The 23145-nt window shown below is 38.6% G+C and overlaps 1 protein-coding gene across 1 annotated transcript in view; it reads left to right on the top strand.

Annotated features, from left to right (window-relative positions):
- The window catches only part of LOC136876887 (hydrocephalus-inducing protein homolog), a 267949-nt gene extending 252609 nt beyond the window's left edge, over positions 1-15340 (top strand). Inside the window, exon 13 of the mRNA XM_067150643.1 lies at positions 15011-15340. Within this exon, the coding sequence (XP_067006744.1) occupies positions 15011-15304 (294 nt within the window). The 3' untranslated portion in view covers positions 15305-15340. The remainder of the gene's footprint in view (positions 1-15010) is intronic.
- The last annotated feature ends 7805 nt before the right edge of the window (positions 15341-23145 follow it).

Here is a 23145-nt window from a genome sequence, read left to right as displayed (position 1 = left end):
CCTTTTACAAACACATGGCTTCGCAGGATAACCAACATGACAACTAGAGACAGGAAGTATGGGAAGCAGGCCGGGAAACCCTAGAGGACGAGACCTTACGCGACGTTGTAGGGAAAGAAACGTGAGAACATTAACCCTTTGTCCAGTTTATTTAACATACAGAATTGAATCAAGGTATGAAGAGCACTAGGTTAGATAACATCATTAATTTAAAAAAAAATCAAATCGAACCACGAGGTTCCTATCAGTGTTTCTCTCAGGAAAGTGAATATTTACACAAAGTTACAATGACATTTAAATAAGTGAGCATAATTTCGATGTTGAAACTTACAATGAAAATTTAAAGGGGACAATGACCTAATTACAAACATCATATAAGGCAAGTTGAAAAATGTTACAAGAGAAGGGAACAACAGAAATTAAATTTAGCGAAGAGGCCTATAGAGAAGCAGTCCTCTCCTAATACACATCAGTGAGGGACGCAAAGCTCAACAGGTGTGCACTAAATTGATACGGAATTACTGGAGGCAACTCGGAAGAAAAAAAATTAAAGTTTACATATTCACAAAAGATTAATAAAATGAATTGCCTCCAAAATAAAGGATATGCCTAGCTGATGAACTACGGCATTACAAATCAAAAGCGGTGAAAACCAAGGTCTAAGGAAAACTCCGAACGAATGAATTTACATTTTAAGTTAACACTTGAGAACAGAAAATATGCTTACCCCGGGATGGCTGGAGCCGGTGAGTGGACTTACCAGGTGCGTCCGATCGTTACAACGTACGAAAACCAAAGACGCTGAACAGAGCCTTGCTCTTGCTAAGGAGCCAAAAAGCCGGAAATCGGGAAATACTCAAACAGCCAATCAGGGAAGCTACCTATGTTTCGATCCGAAGTTTGACCAATACAAGTTAGTGTTATTTTCACCAATAGAATTATAGCACCAAATATGGTATTGTGGGAAATTCATTCTAGAGATTCCGATTGCGAAACTCAGCGATTTCGTGATCGAAGCTTCCACGTGGCACTACAGGGTGATACAAAAAAATGGGTTACAAAAAAAAAAAACATATTACTGGAGATCTCCAATATCAATATCAATGATTAAGTAAATAATTGTCTCTTCAGTGAGTCCTGAAAATACTTTAAAATACAACTTCATCAAAAATAAAACACACAAACTTTTACATAATTTTTACAACAACAAAAATTTAGTCGAATTCTTCAAAAAATGTTAGTTCCTTAGTTTCTTTTGTCAAGTCAAAAACGATTCCGCCGACTATCAACTCACCACCGGTGACAATTATTATCATTACTATAAACTATTACTTGTAACCTTATTTAAGGGGTTACAACTACATTCTTTTGAGTCTCTACTTTAAACGATTGAAAATAAACTGAGCTAAACTGTTGAAACAATGAATTTTTAATAAAGAGGTCACTGCCTTTTCTTATTGCTCATACCTGAATGACCTCTGTCTTCTGAGTAAATCAGCACTTCAAGAGTTGCTTACTGGAGGTTAACTCAGGCCAGCACTGTACTTGCATCCGTTCAAAAGACTGTCTCTCTCTTTAATAAGAACTTATTATATTAATAAAAACCACCTTTCCAATACACAATAGTCCTTTATATTTAGGATAAAACCATTAGTAGATATTACAATCAATCAATACTGATCTGCATTTAGGGCAGTCGCCCAGGTGGCAGATTCCCTATCTGTTGTTTTCCTAGCCTTTTCCTAAATGATTTCAAAGAAATTGGAAATTTATTGAACATCTCCCTTGGTAAGTTATTCCAATTCCTAACTCCCCTTCCTATAAATGAATATTTGCCCCAGTTTGTCCTCTTGAATTCCAACTTTATCTTCATATTGTGATCTTTCCTACTTTTATAAACGCCACTCAAACTTATTTGTCTACTAATGTCATTCCACGCCATCTCTCTGCTGACAGCTCGGAACATACCACTTAGGCATAGATATCAAGGATAATTTAATAAAAAACCACCTATTCAATACTTTCCACGTTTAATGTGGTTATTATCTACATGATTTTATGTAGACTTATTGTATTGTAACATATCACTTAGTCGAGCAGCTCTTCTCTTTCTCTCAGTTCTTCCCAACCCAAACTTTGCAACATTTTTGTAATGCTACTCTTTTGTCGGAAATCACCCAGAACAAATCAAGCTGCTTTTCTTTGGATTTTTGCCAATTCTTGAATCAGGTAATCCTGGTGAGGATCCCATACACTGGAACCATACTCTAGTTGGGGTCTTACCAGAGACTTATATGCCCTCTCCTTTACATCCTTACTACAACCCCTAAACACCCTCATAACCATGTGCAGAGATCTGTACCCCTTATTTACAATCCCATTTATGTGATTACCCCAATGAAGGTCTTTCCTTATATTAACACCTAGCTACTTACAATGATCCCCAACAGGAACTTTCACCCCATCAACGCAGTAATTAAAACTGAGAGGACTTTTTCTATTTGTGAAACTCACAACCTGACTTTTAACCCCGTTTATCAACGTACCATTGCCTGCTGTCCATCTCACAACATTATCAAGGTCACGTTGCAGTTGCTCAGAATCTTGTAAATTATTTATTACTCTATACAGAATAACATCATCTGCAAAAAGCCTTACCTCTGATTCCACTCCTTTACTCATATCATTTATATATATAAGAAAACATAAAGGTCCAATAATACTGCCTTGAGGAATTCCCCTCTTAATTATTACAGGGTCAGATAAAGCTTCACCTACTCTAATTCTCTGAGATCTATTTTCTAGAAATATAGCAACCCATTCAGTCACTCTTTTGTCTAGTCCAATTGCACTCATTTTTGCCAGTAGTCTCCCATGATCCACCCTATCAAATACTTTAGACAGGTCAATCGCGATACAATCCATTTGACCTCCAGAATCCATGATATCTGCTATATCTTGCTGGAAACCTACAAGCTGAGCTTCAGTGGAATAACCTTTCCTAAAACCGAACTGCCTTCTATCGAACCAGTTATTAATTTCACAAACATGTCTAATATAATCAGAAAGAATGCCTTCCCAAAGCTTACATACAATGCATGTCAAACTTACTGGCCTGTAATTTTCAGCTTTATGTCTGTCACCCTTTCCTTTATACACAGGGGCTACAATAGCAACTCTCCATTCATCTGGTATAGCTTCTCCGACCAAACAATAATCAAATAAGTACTTCAGATATGGTACTATATCCCAACCCATTATCTTTAGTATATCCCCAGAAATCTGATCAATTCTAGCCGCTTTTCTAGTTTTCAACTTTTGTATCTTACTGTAAATGTCATTGTTATCATATGTAAATTTTAATACTTCATTGGCCTTAGTCTCCTTCTCTATCTCAACATTTTCTTTGTAACCAACAATCTTTACATACTGCTGACTGAATACTTCTGCCTTTTGAAGATCCTCACATACACACTCCCCTTGTTCATTAATTATTCCTGGAATGTCCTTTTTGGAACCTGTTTCTGCCTTAAAATACCTATACGTACCCTTCCATTTTTCACTAAAATTTGTATGACTGCCAATTATGCTTGCCATCATGTTATCCTTAGCTGCCTTCTTTGCTAGATTCAATTTTCTAGTAAGTTCCTTCAATTTCTCCTTACTTCCACAGCCATTTCTAACTCTTATTTCTTTCCTGTCTGCACCTCCTTCTTGGTCTCTTTATTTCTCTATTATAATAAGTTGGGTCTTTACTATTCCTTACCTCCCTTAAAGGTACAAACCTGTTTTTGCATTTCTCAACAATTTCTTTAAACCCATCCCAGAGTCTGTTTACATTTTTATTTACATTTTCCATCGATCATAGTTACTTTTTAGAAACTGCCTCATGCCTGCTTTATCAGCCATGTGGTACTGCCTAATAGTCCTACTTTTAAGACCTTCCTTTCTATCACATTTATTTTTGACTACGACAAAAACAGCTTCATGATCACTAATACCATCTATTACTTCAGTTTCCCTATAGAGCTCATCTGGTTTTATCAGCACCACATCCAGGATATTTTTCCCTCTAGAGTTGGTTCCATCACTTTCTGAATCAGCTGTCTTTCCCATATTAACTTATTTGCCATTTGTTGGTCATGCTTCCTGTTGTTCGCATTTCCTTCCCAATTGACATCTGGCAAATTCAGATCTCCCGCTACAATCACATTTCTTTCCATGTCGTTTCCCACATAGCTGACTATCCTATCAAATAATTCCGAATCCACGTCAGTGCTACCCTTTCCCGGTCTGCACACTCCAAATATATCAAGTTGCCTATTATCTTTAGAAATGAGCCTTACACCTAGAATTTCATGTGTTTCATCTTTAACTTTTACGTAGCTTACAAATTCTTCTTTCACCAGAATAAATACTCCCCCTCCCACCATTCCTATCCTATCTGTACGATACACACTCCAGTGCTGTGAGAAAATTTCTGCATCCATTATATCATTTCTCAGCCATGATTCAACTCCTATTACAATATCTGGTAAATATATATATCTATTAAATTACTTAATTCTATTCCTTTCTTTACAATACTTCTACAGTTCAACACTAACAATTTTATGTCATCCCCACTTGATTTCCAGTTCCTTGTTCCCTTATCACCGCTCCCTAGGCCACCCTGTTTCAATGAATGTACCTCCCTATTACCCTTCCAAACAAATTTCCTAACTTATACGTACCACTGCGGTTTAAGTGAAGGCCATCAGAGCGCAGATCCCTATCTCCTACCCACCCATTAGGATCTAGAAATTTCACTCCCAGTTTCCCACATACCCACTCCATAGTCTCATTTAAATCCCCAATCACCCTCCAGTCAGTATCCCTCCTACACAGTATTCCACTAATAACAATCTCCGCTTTCTTAAACTTCACCTGTGCTGCATTTACCAGATCCCACACATCTCCAACTATGTTGGTACTTACATCAGCTTGCCTTACATTGTTGGTACCAACGTGAAACACTACCACCTGCTCCTTCCCCTCCTCCCTCTCTTCTACTTTCCTCGACATCTGCCTCAACCTAATTCCTGGATAACATTCTACCCTGGTTCCCTTTCCTCCACACACTTTCCCCACGTGTCTAACGATGGAATCCCCCATGACCAGAGCCGCAACCCTACCCACCTCATTTGATCCCATCCTCTCCTGGTCAGCCGTATCTTTCCTGATAGCTGCAGAAGCTACTTCCTCCTCCCTTTTCTCCTTCCCATGACCCTGTTCCACCTGTCTTTTCCTATCCTCTACTCTACATTTCCCTTTCCTACCTTTTCCCTTCCTCCTACTCCCACACATCTCAGCAACAGTTCCCTGTCCCTCATCTTCCCTCTGTTTTTCTACCTGGAGTGACTCGTACCGATTTCGCACAGACACCCGTCCTGAATTCTGATCCTGAATAGAGCCCTTAGCCTGCAATGTCCTTCCCCTTATAACATTAGACCACCTGTCTTTTACAACTCCCCCCCCCCCTTTACTTCCCCTCCCTCTTGTACATCTACTGTAACCTGTACATTGTTTGAGGGAGTCCTATCTAGGACATATTTCACTCATTCTTAGTGAGCATCATCAGCTAGAGATAACTTAATCCATGGTGGGTCAGGGCCCTGATCCTGGTATATATAACAAAAAAACATCTAATATTACATTGAAAAAATACAAATTTTAACAATTTAAAAATAATCAATAAGATTATATTATGTCTATTAAAACAAATATTGATCATTAAAATTGCTTAAAATGTAAGTCGAATGAATGACATAAAAATGTTACTATAATATGTAGTGATTAATTGTTTGTATAAATCAATGACCATAATAATCTTCACTCAATGGCATTAGACTGTTTGTGATTAAACACAGTTATTCATATAAGGGTAAGCTCTTGTAATGAACTATGATGTTGTTTCATAAAATAAACATGATACTTCCTCGCGTTGTGATTCAAACATTATTATTATTTTGTATAGTAGTGTATTAATATTGGTCTTCAAATGGAGAACTACTGATCTTGTAGGTGAAAAAACATAAATCAGGTGTATCCTGTAAAAAAAGAAGAGAAAAGAAGAACAGTATGTGTGTCAGTTGCTGGAATTTAAAGGCTGTACTACTGTAAGGAAATAATAATAGAAGGCGCTTACCCGTGTGTTAATTGAGAGGAGATTAGTCCCTTGGTTGTTTACGGAGGTTCGATGGTCACTGACTTGCTGCTACGTGTGTTATACGAATGCGATCGTAGAGGCGGGGAAGATAGCGGGAAGGGGAAGGAAGGTGGGATGTTACGCGAGTTGTCGGCCATTGGATGGGATGCAGTGCTGGGAGGCGTTGTAGGTGTGGCTACTGTTGCTGTTGTTACTACAGGAAGATTGAAAGCATGTTTATAATGGAAAATCTTCATGAAATTTTTAGCATTGATTCCAAAGTTAGCAATTAGATTGGGGATTTGCTAAATTATGGGGCTATTAATGTCCGAGATGTCATTTAAATTACTATTTTTATTAAAGTACTTGTTCAAGGAAATGTAAGCATTTTCATACCTAGTCATTAGACTGCTTTTATTTACGTATTTAAGTATTTGCATATCTTGATCGATAGTACTGAAATTATGCCCCGTGTCCCTCATATGAATACTCATGGCGGAATGCTTTTTGTGTTTCAAGGCATTATAATGTTCTAAATACCTTATTCTAAAGCTACGGCCAGTTTGCCCCATATAAGAAAAATTGCACTGTGTGCATCTGAGTCTATATATTCCCGAGTTTGAGAATCTGTCATAAATTGTATTAACGGAGTTGGAATTGAAAAAAATATTATGGTTGGTGTTGTAGGTCCGGTATATAATGTTAATATTGTGCTTTTTTAATGGTTTAGTGATATTTTGAATAGCTGGGTTGGTGAAAGTAAAAATGGCAAAATTTGTTTTCTTTGGTTTTTCGGGAACTAATGTAGTTGTACTCTTTGATCTAATTTGATCTAATGAGATTCATAACTTGCTAGTCTCGCTCTTTGCCGTACCAAAGTCCTTAATGATGCTGGCATACATTCTTGCTGCATTTGTTCTTTGCATGGCCATCCTCTTGTTGGGTTTGCTGACTGGAGACACCTTTGCCTTCGTTGTAAGAAGTTGGACCTTAACACACCCTTCCAGTTCCCCAAGTAGAAATGGTACTGATGTGTAAAATGTTTTGCATATATCAAAGAAAATGAGCAGCATCTATGTGTCTCATGCATTGCATCCCAGAAAGCACTGGGGGATCCTAGTTTCGTTGAGATCAGGTACACGCTTCAACCAATTTAAGAACTGGGACTTATCTCTGCACCAACTTCTTGATCATACCTAATTTTCCTAGTCTGTTGTTATAAAAGTTTGGGTGCCAATGGGACAGCACATACAATACCCATGGGTTCAAAAATCCTATGTGATGCAGTCAGTATCTCTCTTGTAACCAACTTCTTATCTAAAGAAGAAAGACTCTCCATATTTATCTCTAATGTATATGTTGATGGATCTCAGAGGAGCCCTAAAACATTAACCCTGGAACCGGCAAGCGGTTTACCTTCAAGCGGCAAGCATTTAGGCGAGTTTTGCAAGCAACTTTTTAAAAATTCATAAAAATGTTGTTTTTCAATTTATTTTCATGTATAACATGTCATTTTATTCAGAAAGGGACGAAGATTACTATAGTAGGAAATTAAACTTACTAATTTAGTACCCTGAAGCAGTATGGGCGAAGTATTCAAAACATGCTAAGTATTCCAAAATAATCCGAAAGTTCTGGGCAACGTGTACGTAAAAAGTAACATTATATGAAGATTTTACTATATACAAAATTTGCACAATTTTATGCTGATTAAAAATATGTAGAAAGGTTTCACTACATTGAAGTATTGTAAAGTCAAATAGAACTGAAATAACACAAGCACATCGCACCGAAACGTGAGTCTACTTAATCAGATTCATCCTCGCTACCTTCGGGGTGGCTCCTCTTTCTTCCTGCTTCCATAGGCCTCCAAAATGTTTTAATTTATGGTAGTACTGTTTATGGACACCACAATTACATCCTAGGCACCAGAAGTGGGTACGTGACTTTTCTCTGCAGTCGAACAGACAGAGTACAACCGCAGTTTCTTCCCTGGGAGGCGTACCAGCTGATGTCCCATTTCTCCTGAAGGTCCAGGCGGAATGTTTTGAAGAGTTTCTTCATCTAAAAGACCTTCGACAATACTAACCATAAATTCCTCATGTTCAAGGGGTTTGTCGGTGTTCAAACTATAGAGTATGTAGGCATCAAAAATTACCATTACCAACAGGTTATAGAATATTTCTTTCCACTCGAAAAGTTTTAGTGACATGACTTAAGAAAAATATGGAAATATTTGCGATTTTGAAGTGCACCACTATTTTTCAATATTGTTATTAGGGTTCAGACCCATATTTATAACTAGAGAAATGATTTATTTTTTGATAGTGTAACGTCAACCCATCTTTGCAGACGAGAATACGGACCCATATTTCCGGAATTCGTTTTATTTCGAATAATTTCCGGTGCTTATTCATTAGTTTCAGTCACTAAATGATTCCAAATAGCATTGGAGAAAAGCAAATAGAAATATGTTAGAGGAAGACTGTTTCCCGGAGGGCAATTTCGTACACCCGCGTTTCGAAATCTGAACTACTCTTCCAGTTTTATTTTGGCTCTGGAGGATAAACTCTTGTCCACTTCGGTTCTGTTTCGTCAACTGCATTACCGTCATTATTATCATCATCAGTGGCTGGTTCATGGTGTTCCACATCATCGTCAATATCAGTGTCGAAATCACTTAGCCTAGGCTCATATAACTCGCCACTACCTGACGAATTATTGTCAAAATCATCGTCAATTCCTTCTAAAAATACGTCACTATCACCTTCGCCGTCCAGATCAAACAAACATTTACGAATTTAACTAGCCTACTTCCTGACAATTCAATAATTTTGCGCCACGAAAGCTAATGCACATTGGACAACCACAGCAAGCACAACAGAATTACCGTCTGCAAAGCGTTCTCGTTTTTCCACGTGTATACCGCACATTCTGTCATACTAAACTACTTCAGAATTGTGCTGTATTATAGAGTAGACTTTCCTCTTCAACATGATGCAAGATATGTCATAAAGATGTTGAATGTCAAGGCGCTATCTCGAAATTAGTCAGCGCTGGCGTAATGCATCTCGATAGCGACTCTGCCGGTTGAGTAACAGCGAAATGAGTCGCGATCGCGACGATTGCCGGTTCCAGGGTTAACAACAGTGGAACCATCATGCACACACAAAATCATCTTCCACCTTTTAGTTCAAACTCTCATTCATGCTTAACTGAAGCAGCAGCAGCAGCTGCTGAGGGGGACTGGTGGAGGGGCAGCAATTTTTCACAAATTTACGTTGTTACTAAATACTTACAAGTCAACAAATGCATACCCGGATACACATCATACAGTGTTAAATACTTGATCATTACTGACCTACTTCCCTGTCTTCTTCATTTTAAGAGAAATCGTGGAATGATATGTTGGTGTCCATTCGAAGAAGGCAGCGATCCAGACTCTTACCTACTGGGCGAGTTGGCCATCCAGTCAGGGGTACGTGGCTGTGAGCTTGCATCCGGGAGATAGTGGGTTCGAATCTCACTGTCGGCAGCCCTGAAGATGGATTTCCGTGGTTTCCCATTTTCACATCAGGCAAATGCTGGGGCTGTACCTTAATTAAGGCCATGGCCACTTCCAACTCTTAGGCCTTTCCTATCCCATCGTCGCCATGAGAACTATCTGTGTCGGTGCGACGTAAAGCAACTAGCAAAAAAAAAAGTAGGACAGTCTACTCACCCTGGCCATACAAATGAAGAATACGGTAGGGCCTGTGCATTGTTTGATGATGGCAGCATTATTCCTTTATTTAAACATGAATTCCATTCTTCCATGCCATAAATCCACAAACTTAGAAATGACTTTATCGTCAAAGTCAGGCATATTGTAGTTGAGGTCTTTTGCAATAGAAATCATTGCCTGAACAGACAGTCATTCTTCAGTTATTGTATTGCATAGACATGTCTTAATATGAGCTAGTGTCGAGAAACAGTGCTCTGCTTCAGCTGTTGGCATGGGTGTTGTCACAATTATCCTCAGAAGCTTTAGCATTTCTTTGAACGTTGATTTGAGATTATTTTCTAAAATAAAAGTGAGGAGGGGTAGAGCTCCTTTGACTTGCCTGAAATTACTTCTAATTCCATCTTTTAGCCTTTCTTTCTGCAACATTGGATGATGTAACACAGTAAAATTTTAAAAACTTTCTGGAAAATCTGTGGAGAATTTGTCAAATGAATCAGAGTACAGTAGTGTTGTAGCTTCAGTATATCCATTAGATGCAAACCTATCATGCACCTGGTTCATTTCAACATCACAAACTTCTTTTGCTGCAATCGTCCTTGTGTCGCTTACTTTATACCTTTTATCAGAATTATTGTAGTCCATGAGATCACATGCAGTTGTATTTATTTCTTCAAGCTGTTGTGTTACACTCTTTGCAAAGTCAGAAATATCCTTTTTTATTTGGACTGAATCTGTTTTTGTACCTGATTGTACAGTACATCAATATGCATAATTAATTTATGAAAACCAGAACATAAATGTGGTACCCACAAGAGCACAGCGCAGTTCACTGGCTTCATTTATGCTAATAGACATTTTTACTTTCTTCTATTCTATGAAAGCACTCGATCAGTTTCTCTCTACTCTTGTAAACTACATTCACTGTATGAATGTTGTACTTCCAGTGAGTATTGATTGTCTGAGTCACTTCTGTGAGACGAGTTGGAAAAATATTTGGAATTGTGGACGTGTTACAGAAAAATAATTTGACTTGGGGATTATATGAATAAGCCTAATGCATTGTCAAATTTAGTTGGTGTCAATAAGAATGAATGAAATGTGCATTAGGATAGTGTATTTTCAATTTTGCCTGCATACCCCCTGTCCTTCTGCTCATTGCACTGGCTCCATCATAACTCTAACAAATAAGTTTATGTGGTTTGTCCCTTAATATGGGATTAATTTGCTCTAACAGATATTGACTCAATCCATCCGCTGTCCTGTCGGTTGGATTCATGATCCTCCAAAACCTTTCAATGGACATGACCCTCTAATGCATATCAGAACAAGTACCAATTGACATTTGTTTAAAACATCCATTGTTTCATCTGCTTCTATTACAACTAATTTTAATTACCCAATTCTGAAGAAATTTGTTCCCTACACACATTCAACATACAGTCGAGAAGCTTGTTCTGAATGGTCTTCAACGTACCTTTAAATTCACAAGCTTTGGCCAGGTGCTCTTTCATAGCAACATCTATTTCAGGTGTAAAATTAATGAGACCTTTGAAAATTCCAGGATTTAGAGAATTTTCTGTCTCATCATGGCCTCGGAGTACCACTTCAAATATGCCACAGAATTTTATGCACTGAATAATTCTGCATATTATGCGCCCATTTTTCCTAACCTGATCATTGTGTTTGTTAATGGATTGACGATAACCACAATTACAACCATACAACCACTCATATTCTGTATACATCCCTGCCTGGAATATACGTTGATATTTGCACCCTATTTATTTTCCGACTTGTTCTGGTTGTAAATGAGGTGTCGGTCAACCGAGTGTCTTTATCTCCATCTTTTCAGTTAGGGATAGTTGTGAAAAATGTTACTTAAAATATTACTCACAGAATTTATTGTACATAGCCTACAAGTTAATCATACCTATGTGATGTACCTTATGCGACTCTTCATAGGGATTATGTATATCCACACAACACACAACAGATTTACTTTTAATGACACCAGACTAAATACTGGGAAACAGGATACTGACTGATTTCATTAGCCAGTACAGCACATTTATCAGACCGCAGATGACCGACTTGGAACAGAAATTTGAAACGAATGTTCTGCTCAGCGTGATAAGCCTTCGCGTATTTTTGTAATTGTAGCGGGCTGGCTTTAGTAATGACCTGATCTACCATTCTGTGCATGTTAAAAAATAGCTAGTTCTATGCATGCACAAATGAAAATTATACCTAAGAAAGAGTCAATTGTGAAGGGCACAGGGCCAGCATGACTGGCCAGCCAAGAGATGGTCGGAGGAAGCAAAGTACATGTCTGATGAAAACATTGACACACTAGCTGCATGCAGCACCTAGTGTTAAAACTGAATGTATCATCATTCAGTTTGCCAGTATTTGTAAAACCATGCGTTAACAATGCATTAACAATTAGTTAGCTGGAGGGAGCGAGCTGCTACCGAACTGAAGTAGCAAGGTTGATGAAGTTCAGTGCCTACTCTTTGTCATATCAACTGGACATACAATTGTCTACAAAAAAACTAGGAGAGAGCTCCTCAACCAACAGAATGAAACACTTTGGAATTCGTTACTTACAGTGATGAAAGTGGTATGAAGGTGAAGTTTGAGACAGGCACCATGGTCAAACCATAGAGACTTGATGTCCTAGAGACACACAGGCTTGATTTATATTTTGAGATAAGTGCAAGTCATTCTCGGATAAGAAGTAGTGCTGAGCTTCAAAAACTCTAGGGTGACCTCCTCTCTGGAAGTCTAGCCTTTTAGTCATTGCCTCAATTTTGTTGGTTACTATGTATATACCGTAGTGAATGAAATGTTTTGAAGCCCCTGGTTGCATTCATTTATTTCTAGAAAAATATTGGGTAAACATACAAGTCTGAAATTCATGTTAAATTTCAAACAATCATTTGTTAATGTATAATTTGAAAAGTATGGTTGAAGAGTACCATGCTTGCCCTTATTGTTTTTAATACATGCCTTTCTTTGAAGTCCTCAAAAATTCTAATAATTTTGATGTTTGAAATATGTAGATTGTAGATTACAGTCCTCTTCCTGCATGCTATTATAACATTTTTCAGAGTTTCAAGAAACCAAACAGAGTTCACTCAACTTGCTTTGATGCCATTCCATTTATATCTGAATAACTCTTATCAATCATCATCATCATCCTAAACCATCTCCAGTTTCCCGGGTGTGGTATATGAGCCTCCTCCATCTCGTCCTGTCCTTGTACCATTCTTCCTCCACCAACTTGTCCCAATCATGACCTCTCAGCATTACATCGCTCTTAACTAAATCTATCCATTTCCTTCGTGGCCTTCCCACGGGTCGTCTTCCTTCTACCTTTCTGTCAAATTCCTTCCTTGCAGTTCTGTTTACTGGCATCCTCTTCATGTGACCAAACCACTTCAGTCTTGATATCTGAATCTTATTTAGGAGAGAATTGTCTATTCCTACTTCTTCTCTAATTTTCTCATTCCTAATCTTGTCTTTCCTGGTTTTCTGGATCATAGTGTGTAGGAATTTCATTTCAGCTGCCTGAAGTTTGGAATTATCTCTATTGGTCAGTGTTGTGGTTTCGAGACTGTATGTAAGAATTGGTGTATAATAGGACTTGTACAATGTCATTTTTGTTTTCATGGGTATTTGCTCATCCCACAGCAGGTGTCTTACCTGGTGGTAGAATTGTGTTGCCTTATTGATTCGATTGTTCACCTCATGTTTTGCTAGGTTGTCATTTGATATAGCGCTACCCAAGTATTTGAAAACTGGAACGCTGTCCAGTTGAGCTTCATTTAACATGACTATTGGTTCTGCTCCTTCCCCATACACTTTCATCACCACCGTCTTGGTCTTGCTGATGTTTAAACCATATTTCTTAAACTCCTCATTCCAGCTTTGTATTCTCTCTCCCAATTCATCTTCTGAGTCACTCCAGATCGCAACGTCATCTGCAAATGTGAAAGCTTTGATATCTTCATGTTCTTTCCTTTTAATAGATTTCATTACTACACCCATTACAATAATAAATAGAAGTGGTGACAATGAGCTGCCCTGCTGCACTCCTCTCTTTGTTTCAAACCAGTCCGACAAACCGCATCCTACTTGAATACAGCTTCTGTTCCCACTATACAACATTTTCACTTTGTCTATGAGGCTATCTCGCACTTGAAGTTCTTTCATGCATTGCCAAATGGTACACTATCGTATGCTTTCTCAATGTCCAAAAATATTAGGAATAAAGGCTTGTTCTTCTCCCAGTATTTTTCCATTAGCATCCTAATTGCAAATATAAGGTCTGTAGTTGACCTTCCTGGTCTGAAACCATACTGCTCTTCTTCCAAAATTGGTTCAACAATATCTCTGATTCTGGTCTCTATTATTTTTTCCAATATTTTCAGGACATGAGACAGTAGTGTGATACCACGGTAATTAGTACATTTTCGTCGGCTTCCTTTCTTGAACAGAGGTACAATGATGCCCATCTTCCAGTCCTCAGGAATAGTATTTTCCTCCCATATCTTGTTGAGCAGTCTATAGAGCCATTGGATTCCTGGAACTCCCACTGCTTTCAGCATATCTGCACTTAGTTCATCTACGCCCACTGCCTTTCCTTTCTTCACGCTCTTGAGCGCATTTTCAACCTCAAGCCATGTAATTGGTGGTTCAGTTGTGGTTCCTCGACTTGGCTCTCCTCTATCCGTTGTTATGTTTTCTGTATCTCCATTCAGCAGCTTTTCGAAATAGATCTTGAGTTCTTGTTTAATTTCTCCCTCTTCTTGTGCCAGAGTTCCATCATCACGTTCTATTGCTTTTATGGTCTCTTGATCCCTTCGCTTGTTTTTCACTACTCTGTATAGCAATTTCATATTTCCTCTACTGTCCTCTTCCAGTTTGTCTGCAAACTCATTCCATTTCTTCTCTTTTTCTTCCCTTACAATGTTCTTTACAGCAAGTTTCTTGTTCCTGTATACTCCTTGAAGTCTTTAATAACTCTTATCAATATGTTTTGGAATTATTTTTAAAATCCATAATTTGTGAGTAATTTTGATGTATTTCTGTTTCAGGGGGTGAGAGAAATGAACTTCATTATAACAATGACTGAAAATCCTCAAAGACTGTGTATTCCCTTGTTCGGTATAGGAATGTTACCTACCATAAATATAATAGATTCAGTGCTTGAGTTTGATACTCAACTGCCTCATTCACAAGGACAAGAGATAGAGTTTTACATTGAGAACCCACTCAATTATCCAATAGAGATATTCTTCAACAATTATGACACGTTTGTATCATTTTTAATAATGTTCTTACACTTGACTGTAGTTCATGTTTCAGGCAGATCCCAAATTATGGTATAAGGTGCTGACAGTAAATGCCTGTATATTTGTGGGATGAGAGAGATTTCTTGGGGAACTGTAAAGGCAGTATCATGCTTCCTTTTTTAAAATATGATTTTGAATATTAGTCCTATTTAGACACCCTTGCCGGATGACTTACTGGTACATTACAGGCTTATTATTAATTGTTACCAGCCCTGTGGTCTAGTGTTTGCGTACCTGTCTCTCACCTGGAGGACATGGGTTTGACTACCAGCCAGTTGGGAGCTTTTTTGGTTAATTCTAATGGCTTGGGGGCTGGGTGTGTGTGCCATCTTAAGCATTACAGTTTGTACCGAGTGGTAACATTATACACAATTAAAAGCAATTATAAGCAAACAAATGAAAAGTGAACAAAAAACCAAAATGCAAGGACAACTAAAGGTGATACAACCAGACAGGCAACATGATATGGAAGGTGCTGGACAACCCTGCCAGGAATGTGAACTGGTGACACTGCACTCTTGAGTTAGACAATCAGGTTCCTTAAAATACTGTAATGGTTATAGTGTCTGCCATGCCAACTTGTTAGGGCCTGCCTCGTCACTGTATTTGGCCCATCCCCTTACTTCAGCCGTGCCAATCACGTGCAGCACTTTAGTGCTAGGCCAACCACTCTCGCCTCCGCCCGCGGTCCCGCAGCAGAGGACTACAGAAACGACTGGAAGATTAATCTGGAGTTTTCTATTTCGCGAGGTTCCTGGATCCGTCGAACATCCGGACTATTCCAGAAGGGCTGGCGCAGGTATATAAGAGCAGTTACTTGCCTGCAGCGAGTCAGTGAGAGTTAGACGGAGTTAGTGAGTAAGAGTGGGTGAGAGGGAGATTGAGTTCGCTGGAGCGCAGTCAGTGATGGCCTGGGAGAGTGCAGCCTGATGGATTATCTGCCTGTTGGATCCGAGGACTCGTTCCTGTTTCCCTGATGTCGTAAGTATGTGTCCCTTGAGGCTGGTTGCTGGAGGAGAACCTGGAGTGTTCTGGAGCAGCACGAAAGGAACACTGGGTGCCGACGTGTGCGGACTGCAAACGGGGTTCGACGCATGGAGTGAACAGCGGATATATCCCGACCGGCGAGACTGACGTGTAGGCTATGGACCGTGACAGCGCTGACGAGTGGGACTAAGTGGCTGAGAGAGCGTACTGTAAATATTGATGACTCTGTGTGTGTGTGTGTGTGTGTGTGTGTGTGTAGTGCTAAGTTAATAAATCTTAGAAATAGGTTGCTACCAGGTTCTGTACGCATTTATTCAAATTACAATACTGTTTACCGGGCGAGTTGGCCATGCGCGTAGAGGCGCACGGCTGTGAGCTTGCATCCGGGAGATAGTAGGTTCGAATCCCAGTATCGGCAGCCCTGAAAATGGTTTTCTGTGGTTTCCCATTTTCACACCAGGCAAATGCTGGGGCTGTACCTCAATTAAGGCCACGGCCGCTTCCTTCCAACTCCTAAGCCTTTCCTATCCCATCATCGCCATAAGACCTATCTCTGTCGGTGCGACGTAAAGCCCCTAGCAAAAAACAAAAACAAAAAAAAACAATACTGTTTATTAAACATAAAACTCTTCAAACCCACTTAGTAATAAACTTAATTTTCACAGTTTGATGCAAAAGCATAGATAGCCCAAAGAAATTAAAGAAGGGGATATTTGAAGCTGAATGCACTCTGACACTCACAAAATAATTTGAAGGATTTACACACACACACACACACACACACACACACACACACGCACACACACACACACACCCTCGTGGACTGGTTGGAACAGGCTAAAAACAGCTCAGAGCTCATCAATCAATGATAGGAAGCAGAAAGGTGATAACCTGCACCCCCAAATAAAAGAATGGGATCAAAAACCTAAATTTATTAACACAAATATGATTTCAAATAAAAATGTAAAAGATTACTTACATATCACAGACGTAAGGGCTTTACAATGTGCAGTTGTGTTTTTCATAATAAGTGCCATTTGGTAGATATTAACTCTTATACACTCAGCGAGCCGATCTATTGGCTCAAGTGGTATTGCTTAAAACACTTAGCGTGCCAATCTGTTGGCTCTGTGTTCAGATGGCTGTATTAGTACCCTAATGGACTCCCAGATGTCAGGAAAAGACAGCAATAGTAGCATTTAGATTTAGTTTACAATTTTCTCAAGAGATAGGGACACTGAGCTTGTATGTTTGGAACAAATGAAGTTATCAAACCGCGTATGTTTAGCGCACGGCGAGTTGAAGTGTGCTGCTTGCAAGTACAATCTCCTTTAAGCTTTAAAATATGCATTTTCCTTTGTTTTATTGTTTCCATTTTAATAGCAGTTTATTGTTTATTATATTTTGTTTATATTCAATATTTATCGGTGTTCGTAAGTAAAGTTTAGTTTAACATTTCATGTTATTAGGTTTCCGTGCCACGAGTAGGGCTAATTTTTTTAAATGGCTGGTCCAAGTTCTAGGCTAAATAATTCCGATGTTTTGGATTATTTAGATGCTTTAGATGATGACAGTGACTTTATAGCCAATAGTGATTTGGATTTTAGTCCGACTCATTGGTTGAATGGTCAGTGCTAAGGCCTTCAATTTTGAGGGCCCGGGTTTGATTCGCGGCCAGGTCAGGGATATTAATCGCCTTTGATTAATTCTTCTGACCCGGGGACTGGGTGTTTGCATTTGTTCCAACACTCTCCTCTTCATATTCAGACAACGCACTACACTACAAACCACCACAGAAACACGTGATAGTGATTACATCCCTCCATATAGGGTTGGAGTCAGCAAGGACATCCAGCCATAAAACAGAGCCAAATCCACATGTGCGACACAGTTCGCACTCGCAACCCCACAAGTGTGTGAAAATCTGTAGATAAAGAAGAATAAGAGTAATTCGGATTTTACAGGTAGTGATGATAGGAGAATGTTTTCCAAAAAACAAATGCTGGCTCCAGAAGGTATGTGTACAGTTCTTTACGACAGGTGTTATAACTCATGACTAAATAAGAATACAAAAAACAAAATTATATCATGTTATACAGAATTAAACGCTCTTTGTTTCAGTATGACTAAACAACAATATCACTAAAGAACAGATTACTTTTTTTAGTATTTGAAAACAGATTTTTATTTTTTGTAATATATTTTCTAATTTTCAATTTTTTGTAGTAAAATATGCCATGAATAATTTTGGGATATTTTTTCCTAAAACTGTATTGAATAGTGTACTATTGTGATTTTTTTTCAATTTTGTATCTGGGGATTTCTTTACACAGCAATTTTTTTACATTTTAACTTGCATAATCATGAAAAATGGTCTGAGTGTTTTGGGCTTGACTGGTGAAAATAGCCTGTAAGGGAACATTGTGAATTGCAATTACAACTAGAATTAGAACATACCTCTTTATTGGCAAAGTAATTAATTATTTGGAACGAAGCGTCTCTTTCACCAAAGCGAGAAGTTGGATACGTACAACGAAAGCAAACATTTACTTTCTTAATTCACACAAACAAGCATTCGGTAATACCAGACACGAGTTCAAATTATATCTTATTTTAAAAGATGCAGTTCACAACAATCACCTCTAAGGTTCTGCATCCCCAGACAATAAACAAAAGAATACCAGGAAGATGGACCTGCAAGAAACAAAAAGAAAATATGAATGGTGAGAGGTTGCCATAGTTATGAGATCGTTAAATGTATCCAACAATGAAAAAGGTAAAATGGAGAGCAAATCTTTAAAGTAAACAATCAAACCAGCATGTAAGCCAAGAACACAAGCAAATAAAAAGAAAAATAAGGGTGGTGTTAAATAGACACTCGTGAGATTCAGAAAAATAAATATATTCAGACAAATAGATCCACGCTAACTCACTCATGCACGTTGTAGAGACCAAATGTGTGCAAGACAAAATGAATATTACTGTCAAGATACGTTATGACAAAAACTCGTACTGAATAATAAATAAGATCACTGGCCAATGAGCTTGATTAAAACTTCCCAGGTCATAACCCAAGGATCACCGCATAGTAGATAGGCTCGTCCAGTAACAATCATAACCTTTATCCAGTATCCATGCTAGATGACATATTCATATCGCCTCTTCTAGGGTGAACATGAATTACATAACATTAGCGTTTACGCAACATCATCACCACAGCCTGCCATAACCATGAAGAAAACATAGCATAGGGTCTCAATTCAGAACAACAGGCAAACACACATCATTCACACAGTTATTTTCCATTCCCACATATTGAATAATTTGTAGGAAAAACAAACACACACAAGAGAAGCAAATAAAATCTACAGCAAGTGAAAATTTAAAACCCTGTAGAACAGGATCTGTGACACAGGAGATCAGCATAACTATGGCAAAAAAAGAATCAAAATAAATACCTTACATCCCAAAGAATACAACCATTAGATTCTATATAATCAAAATCATTGACTCTGAGCAGAGAGTTGCGGGCGGTGGATGATAAATCCATTTGATAAACCACACAATATCTAGTGTAATCATTTTGTAGCTTAACATTTCCACAGGCAAAGAGTGTTACAAGAGAGAAATGCTTCATCATATATTAATGGCATGAGATGCCATCTGTTAAGGAGAAGCTAAAAATATGTCATGTTTGGAAATATTACAAATTGATACGTTCGAGACATTGTCGCGAGAGCGATGTCAGAATGGTGCAACACAAGGACAAACTTGGTGTAGCACACATTCCCACTAGCCCTCGGAAAATTAGTCCTTCGCATTGTGATCAGGCAAGAAGGGCTCATTTCACATAAGGGAAGGAACTTAAATCTATGTGAGTATACAACTATAACTAGGCTTACAACTAATATCAACCTAAACATATGGGAATCAAAACAAAATGCATAGAACTATATGAATTTTTTTTTTTTTTTGCTAGGGGCTTTATGTCGCACCGACACAGGTCTTATGGCGACGATGGGATAGGAAAGGCCTAGGAGTTGGAAGGAATCAGCCGTGGCCTTAATTAAGGTACAGCCCCAGCATTTGCCTGGTGTGAAAATGGGAAACCACGGAAAACCATCTTCAGGGCTGCTGATAGTGGGATTCGAACCTACTATCTCCCGGATGCAAGCTCACTGCCGCACGCCTCTACGCGCACGGCCAACTCGCCCGGTATATATATGAAATTTATAAGTATCTTGAAGGATTATGAGAAGGTAAATGTCTTTTCACAAAGGTCAACATAATGCCTAAAAGAACGATGACGTCTCTGGGTAAACACTTTTGGTCGCAGTCCATTTATTCATACGTATTGTGTTAGTCCAAACAGGTGTATTCTGTTTTTTTTTTCTCCTTATTTCCTCTTTCTCGGACACAGAACAGAGTTTGGTTCTTCTTTTTGTTTATTCTCACAGTAATTTCTTTGAAGAGGACTTCCACAGAAAGAGTCTAAGAATGTTGTTCTATATGGCAAACTTATTCTATTTCAACTTAATAAAATCAGAATGGTATTGCACCCGCCCCTACCTAACTGGCACCGGCATGAGATCTACAGGGTCGCTAACAGGTCAAGAAGTAAGAAATAAATAGGCGCTGAACTAAAGTAAGCTTAGAGGCGTACAAGGGAGGAGAAGCGGGGCATATAACTAAAAATGAGAACACCTTCGAATTAAAATATTTGACTCACAAACCGGTTTATTGAACCTTAATGATAATGGGAAATGATGCATTAAATTACCCTAATGAATTACATTAACATTTACAAATGCTTGTTGTAGGTTGTTTGTGGACCTCAGTCCGTTATACGTGATAGAAACGAGTACGTTATCGCGAAGCGATGTATCGTGACATATAGCGAATGGAAATTTTATCATAACACTGAGGCTATATTATCACTAACACATAAAACTAACATGCGTCCGACCACACGTCTGAGCAATCCCTATTATAATAAAGACCTAGATTTCCCAATGAAATGGCAAAAAAATGAAAATACACACATATGATACAACACCTGGGATCGAACCGACCCTCGCTATTCTAGGCATCGTCGAGCTGATGGACAGAACCACCACTGACCTTATGTACAACAACACATGACACAAAAAAAACACATACATGGTACATGATATGCAAGTAAAACACGTAAAAGGCACTGGATCTTCCTTCTGACACTGTAGGCCTCCAATGCCTACGTTGAGCATCGAACTGACAACCTCTTGTGATGAAGGCAGGGTCCTGTAATCCCTATCTAATTATACTCGTACAATTAACAACGATTCATTGGCAAACATTACCATCATCTGCCGGGTCGCGTGTTAATTATTTCACAGCTCTGCCGTGTTAGGTAGATCACATTATTTCGCCGTTCAAAGAAAACAACTTCCCTTTTAACAGCCCCGTCCTATCCTCCTCCGCTTACGGGACATTCAGACAAAAAATACACGCTGGGCCAAGGCCAGACGGTAGTTCTCCCTCCCCTAGGGGTCAACACTCACATTAACAGGCGTAACATTCCCTTTTAAAAGGAAACTGTAACACATCACTCGGACGCACTTCCACAATAAACTGCGGTCTTAAAATGACTCGCGCAAATCACCTTAAAATAAACACACATCTACCCAGCAGTATCATATCATTCTTGCAACGCGACTCCCGCCCCATAATGGTAATCTTTGCCCGATTGTTATTATCATTATTATTATTATTATTATTATTATTATTATTATTATTATTATTATTATTATTATTATTATTATTATTATTATTATTATTATCGTCGTTCTACATAGCTTACCCGCTACCTTACTTATACGTGGCCATTGCGCGGAATCTATACAGCAATTACAACACAATTAAGCACTCGCGCGGCAATTAACATCTCATTACTGACTGCTAATTAATCGATGGCCGGCACACGGCTACACTATCGTCACACGGCAATACATGCATTAATTAATTACTTTTCACACGAATCGATGTTTAATACACTTATTATGATCACTTCCTGGCATATTTAATCACAGAATCAATTTAAACCTATCACTCCTTATCTAAGTATTTCAAAGGGTGGAAATTTTGAGGTTGTCACGTTGGCCGCTGGGTCTCGTAGTGACGTGCCTTTGCATACCGCAGTACTTACCGTTTTATATACCATGCACTTATCAAATTAATGAATGCTCTAATAACTACTCTCATTGCACTCCCATAAACTAATTATTACTGGTCTTCTGACGCAAATAAACAACAGAATCTCCCAAGAAAGAAAATAATTGAATGAATCACTATCCTAAGCAAAGCTAAAGTATTATATTCCCTTAATTATTTACACTCGATTACTCAGACCTGTAGTCGGTTTCCTAAGCTAAGAATTAATTACTACGCGCCCATTCCGGCGCTCTATTTCCACAGGACTACATCTTTAAATCCCTTATAGCGTCAGTTTACAATAAATATTCCCATCCCTTCTATGCATGCCAGATATTAGAACTTTGTACTCATCTCTATCACATGGTGGTGATGCCTTTGTCAACTCGGGAAGTCCATCCTGAGTTTACTCCTCCTCCATGGGCACCACGGTGATGATTTCCATTAATATTCCATCTTGAAGTTGCTGAGCCATTGTTTGATGATGTTGGAGCCGCTAACACTTAATCCTGCACAGACACAACGACACTGTTTAAATCACACTCCGGTTAACAGCGTTCAATGTGAACGTCCGGTCACGATCTCCTATGCGACTATGTAAGATTCTTATATTATAGTAATCATAATAAGATGATTTTCCACGTCACGGTTTTCCAAAAAGTTAACACTGGCGTCACTGAGATCAAACTAAACACTGTTTA

Source organism: Anabrus simplex, chromosome 7 (assembly GCF_040414725.1).
Source record: "Anabrus simplex isolate iqAnaSimp1 chromosome 7, ASM4041472v1, whole genome shotgun sequence".
NCBI lineage: Eukaryota > Metazoa > Arthropoda > Insecta > Orthoptera > Tettigoniidae > Anabrus > Anabrus simplex.
This window is presented reverse-complemented; position numbering and strand designations above follow the sequence as displayed.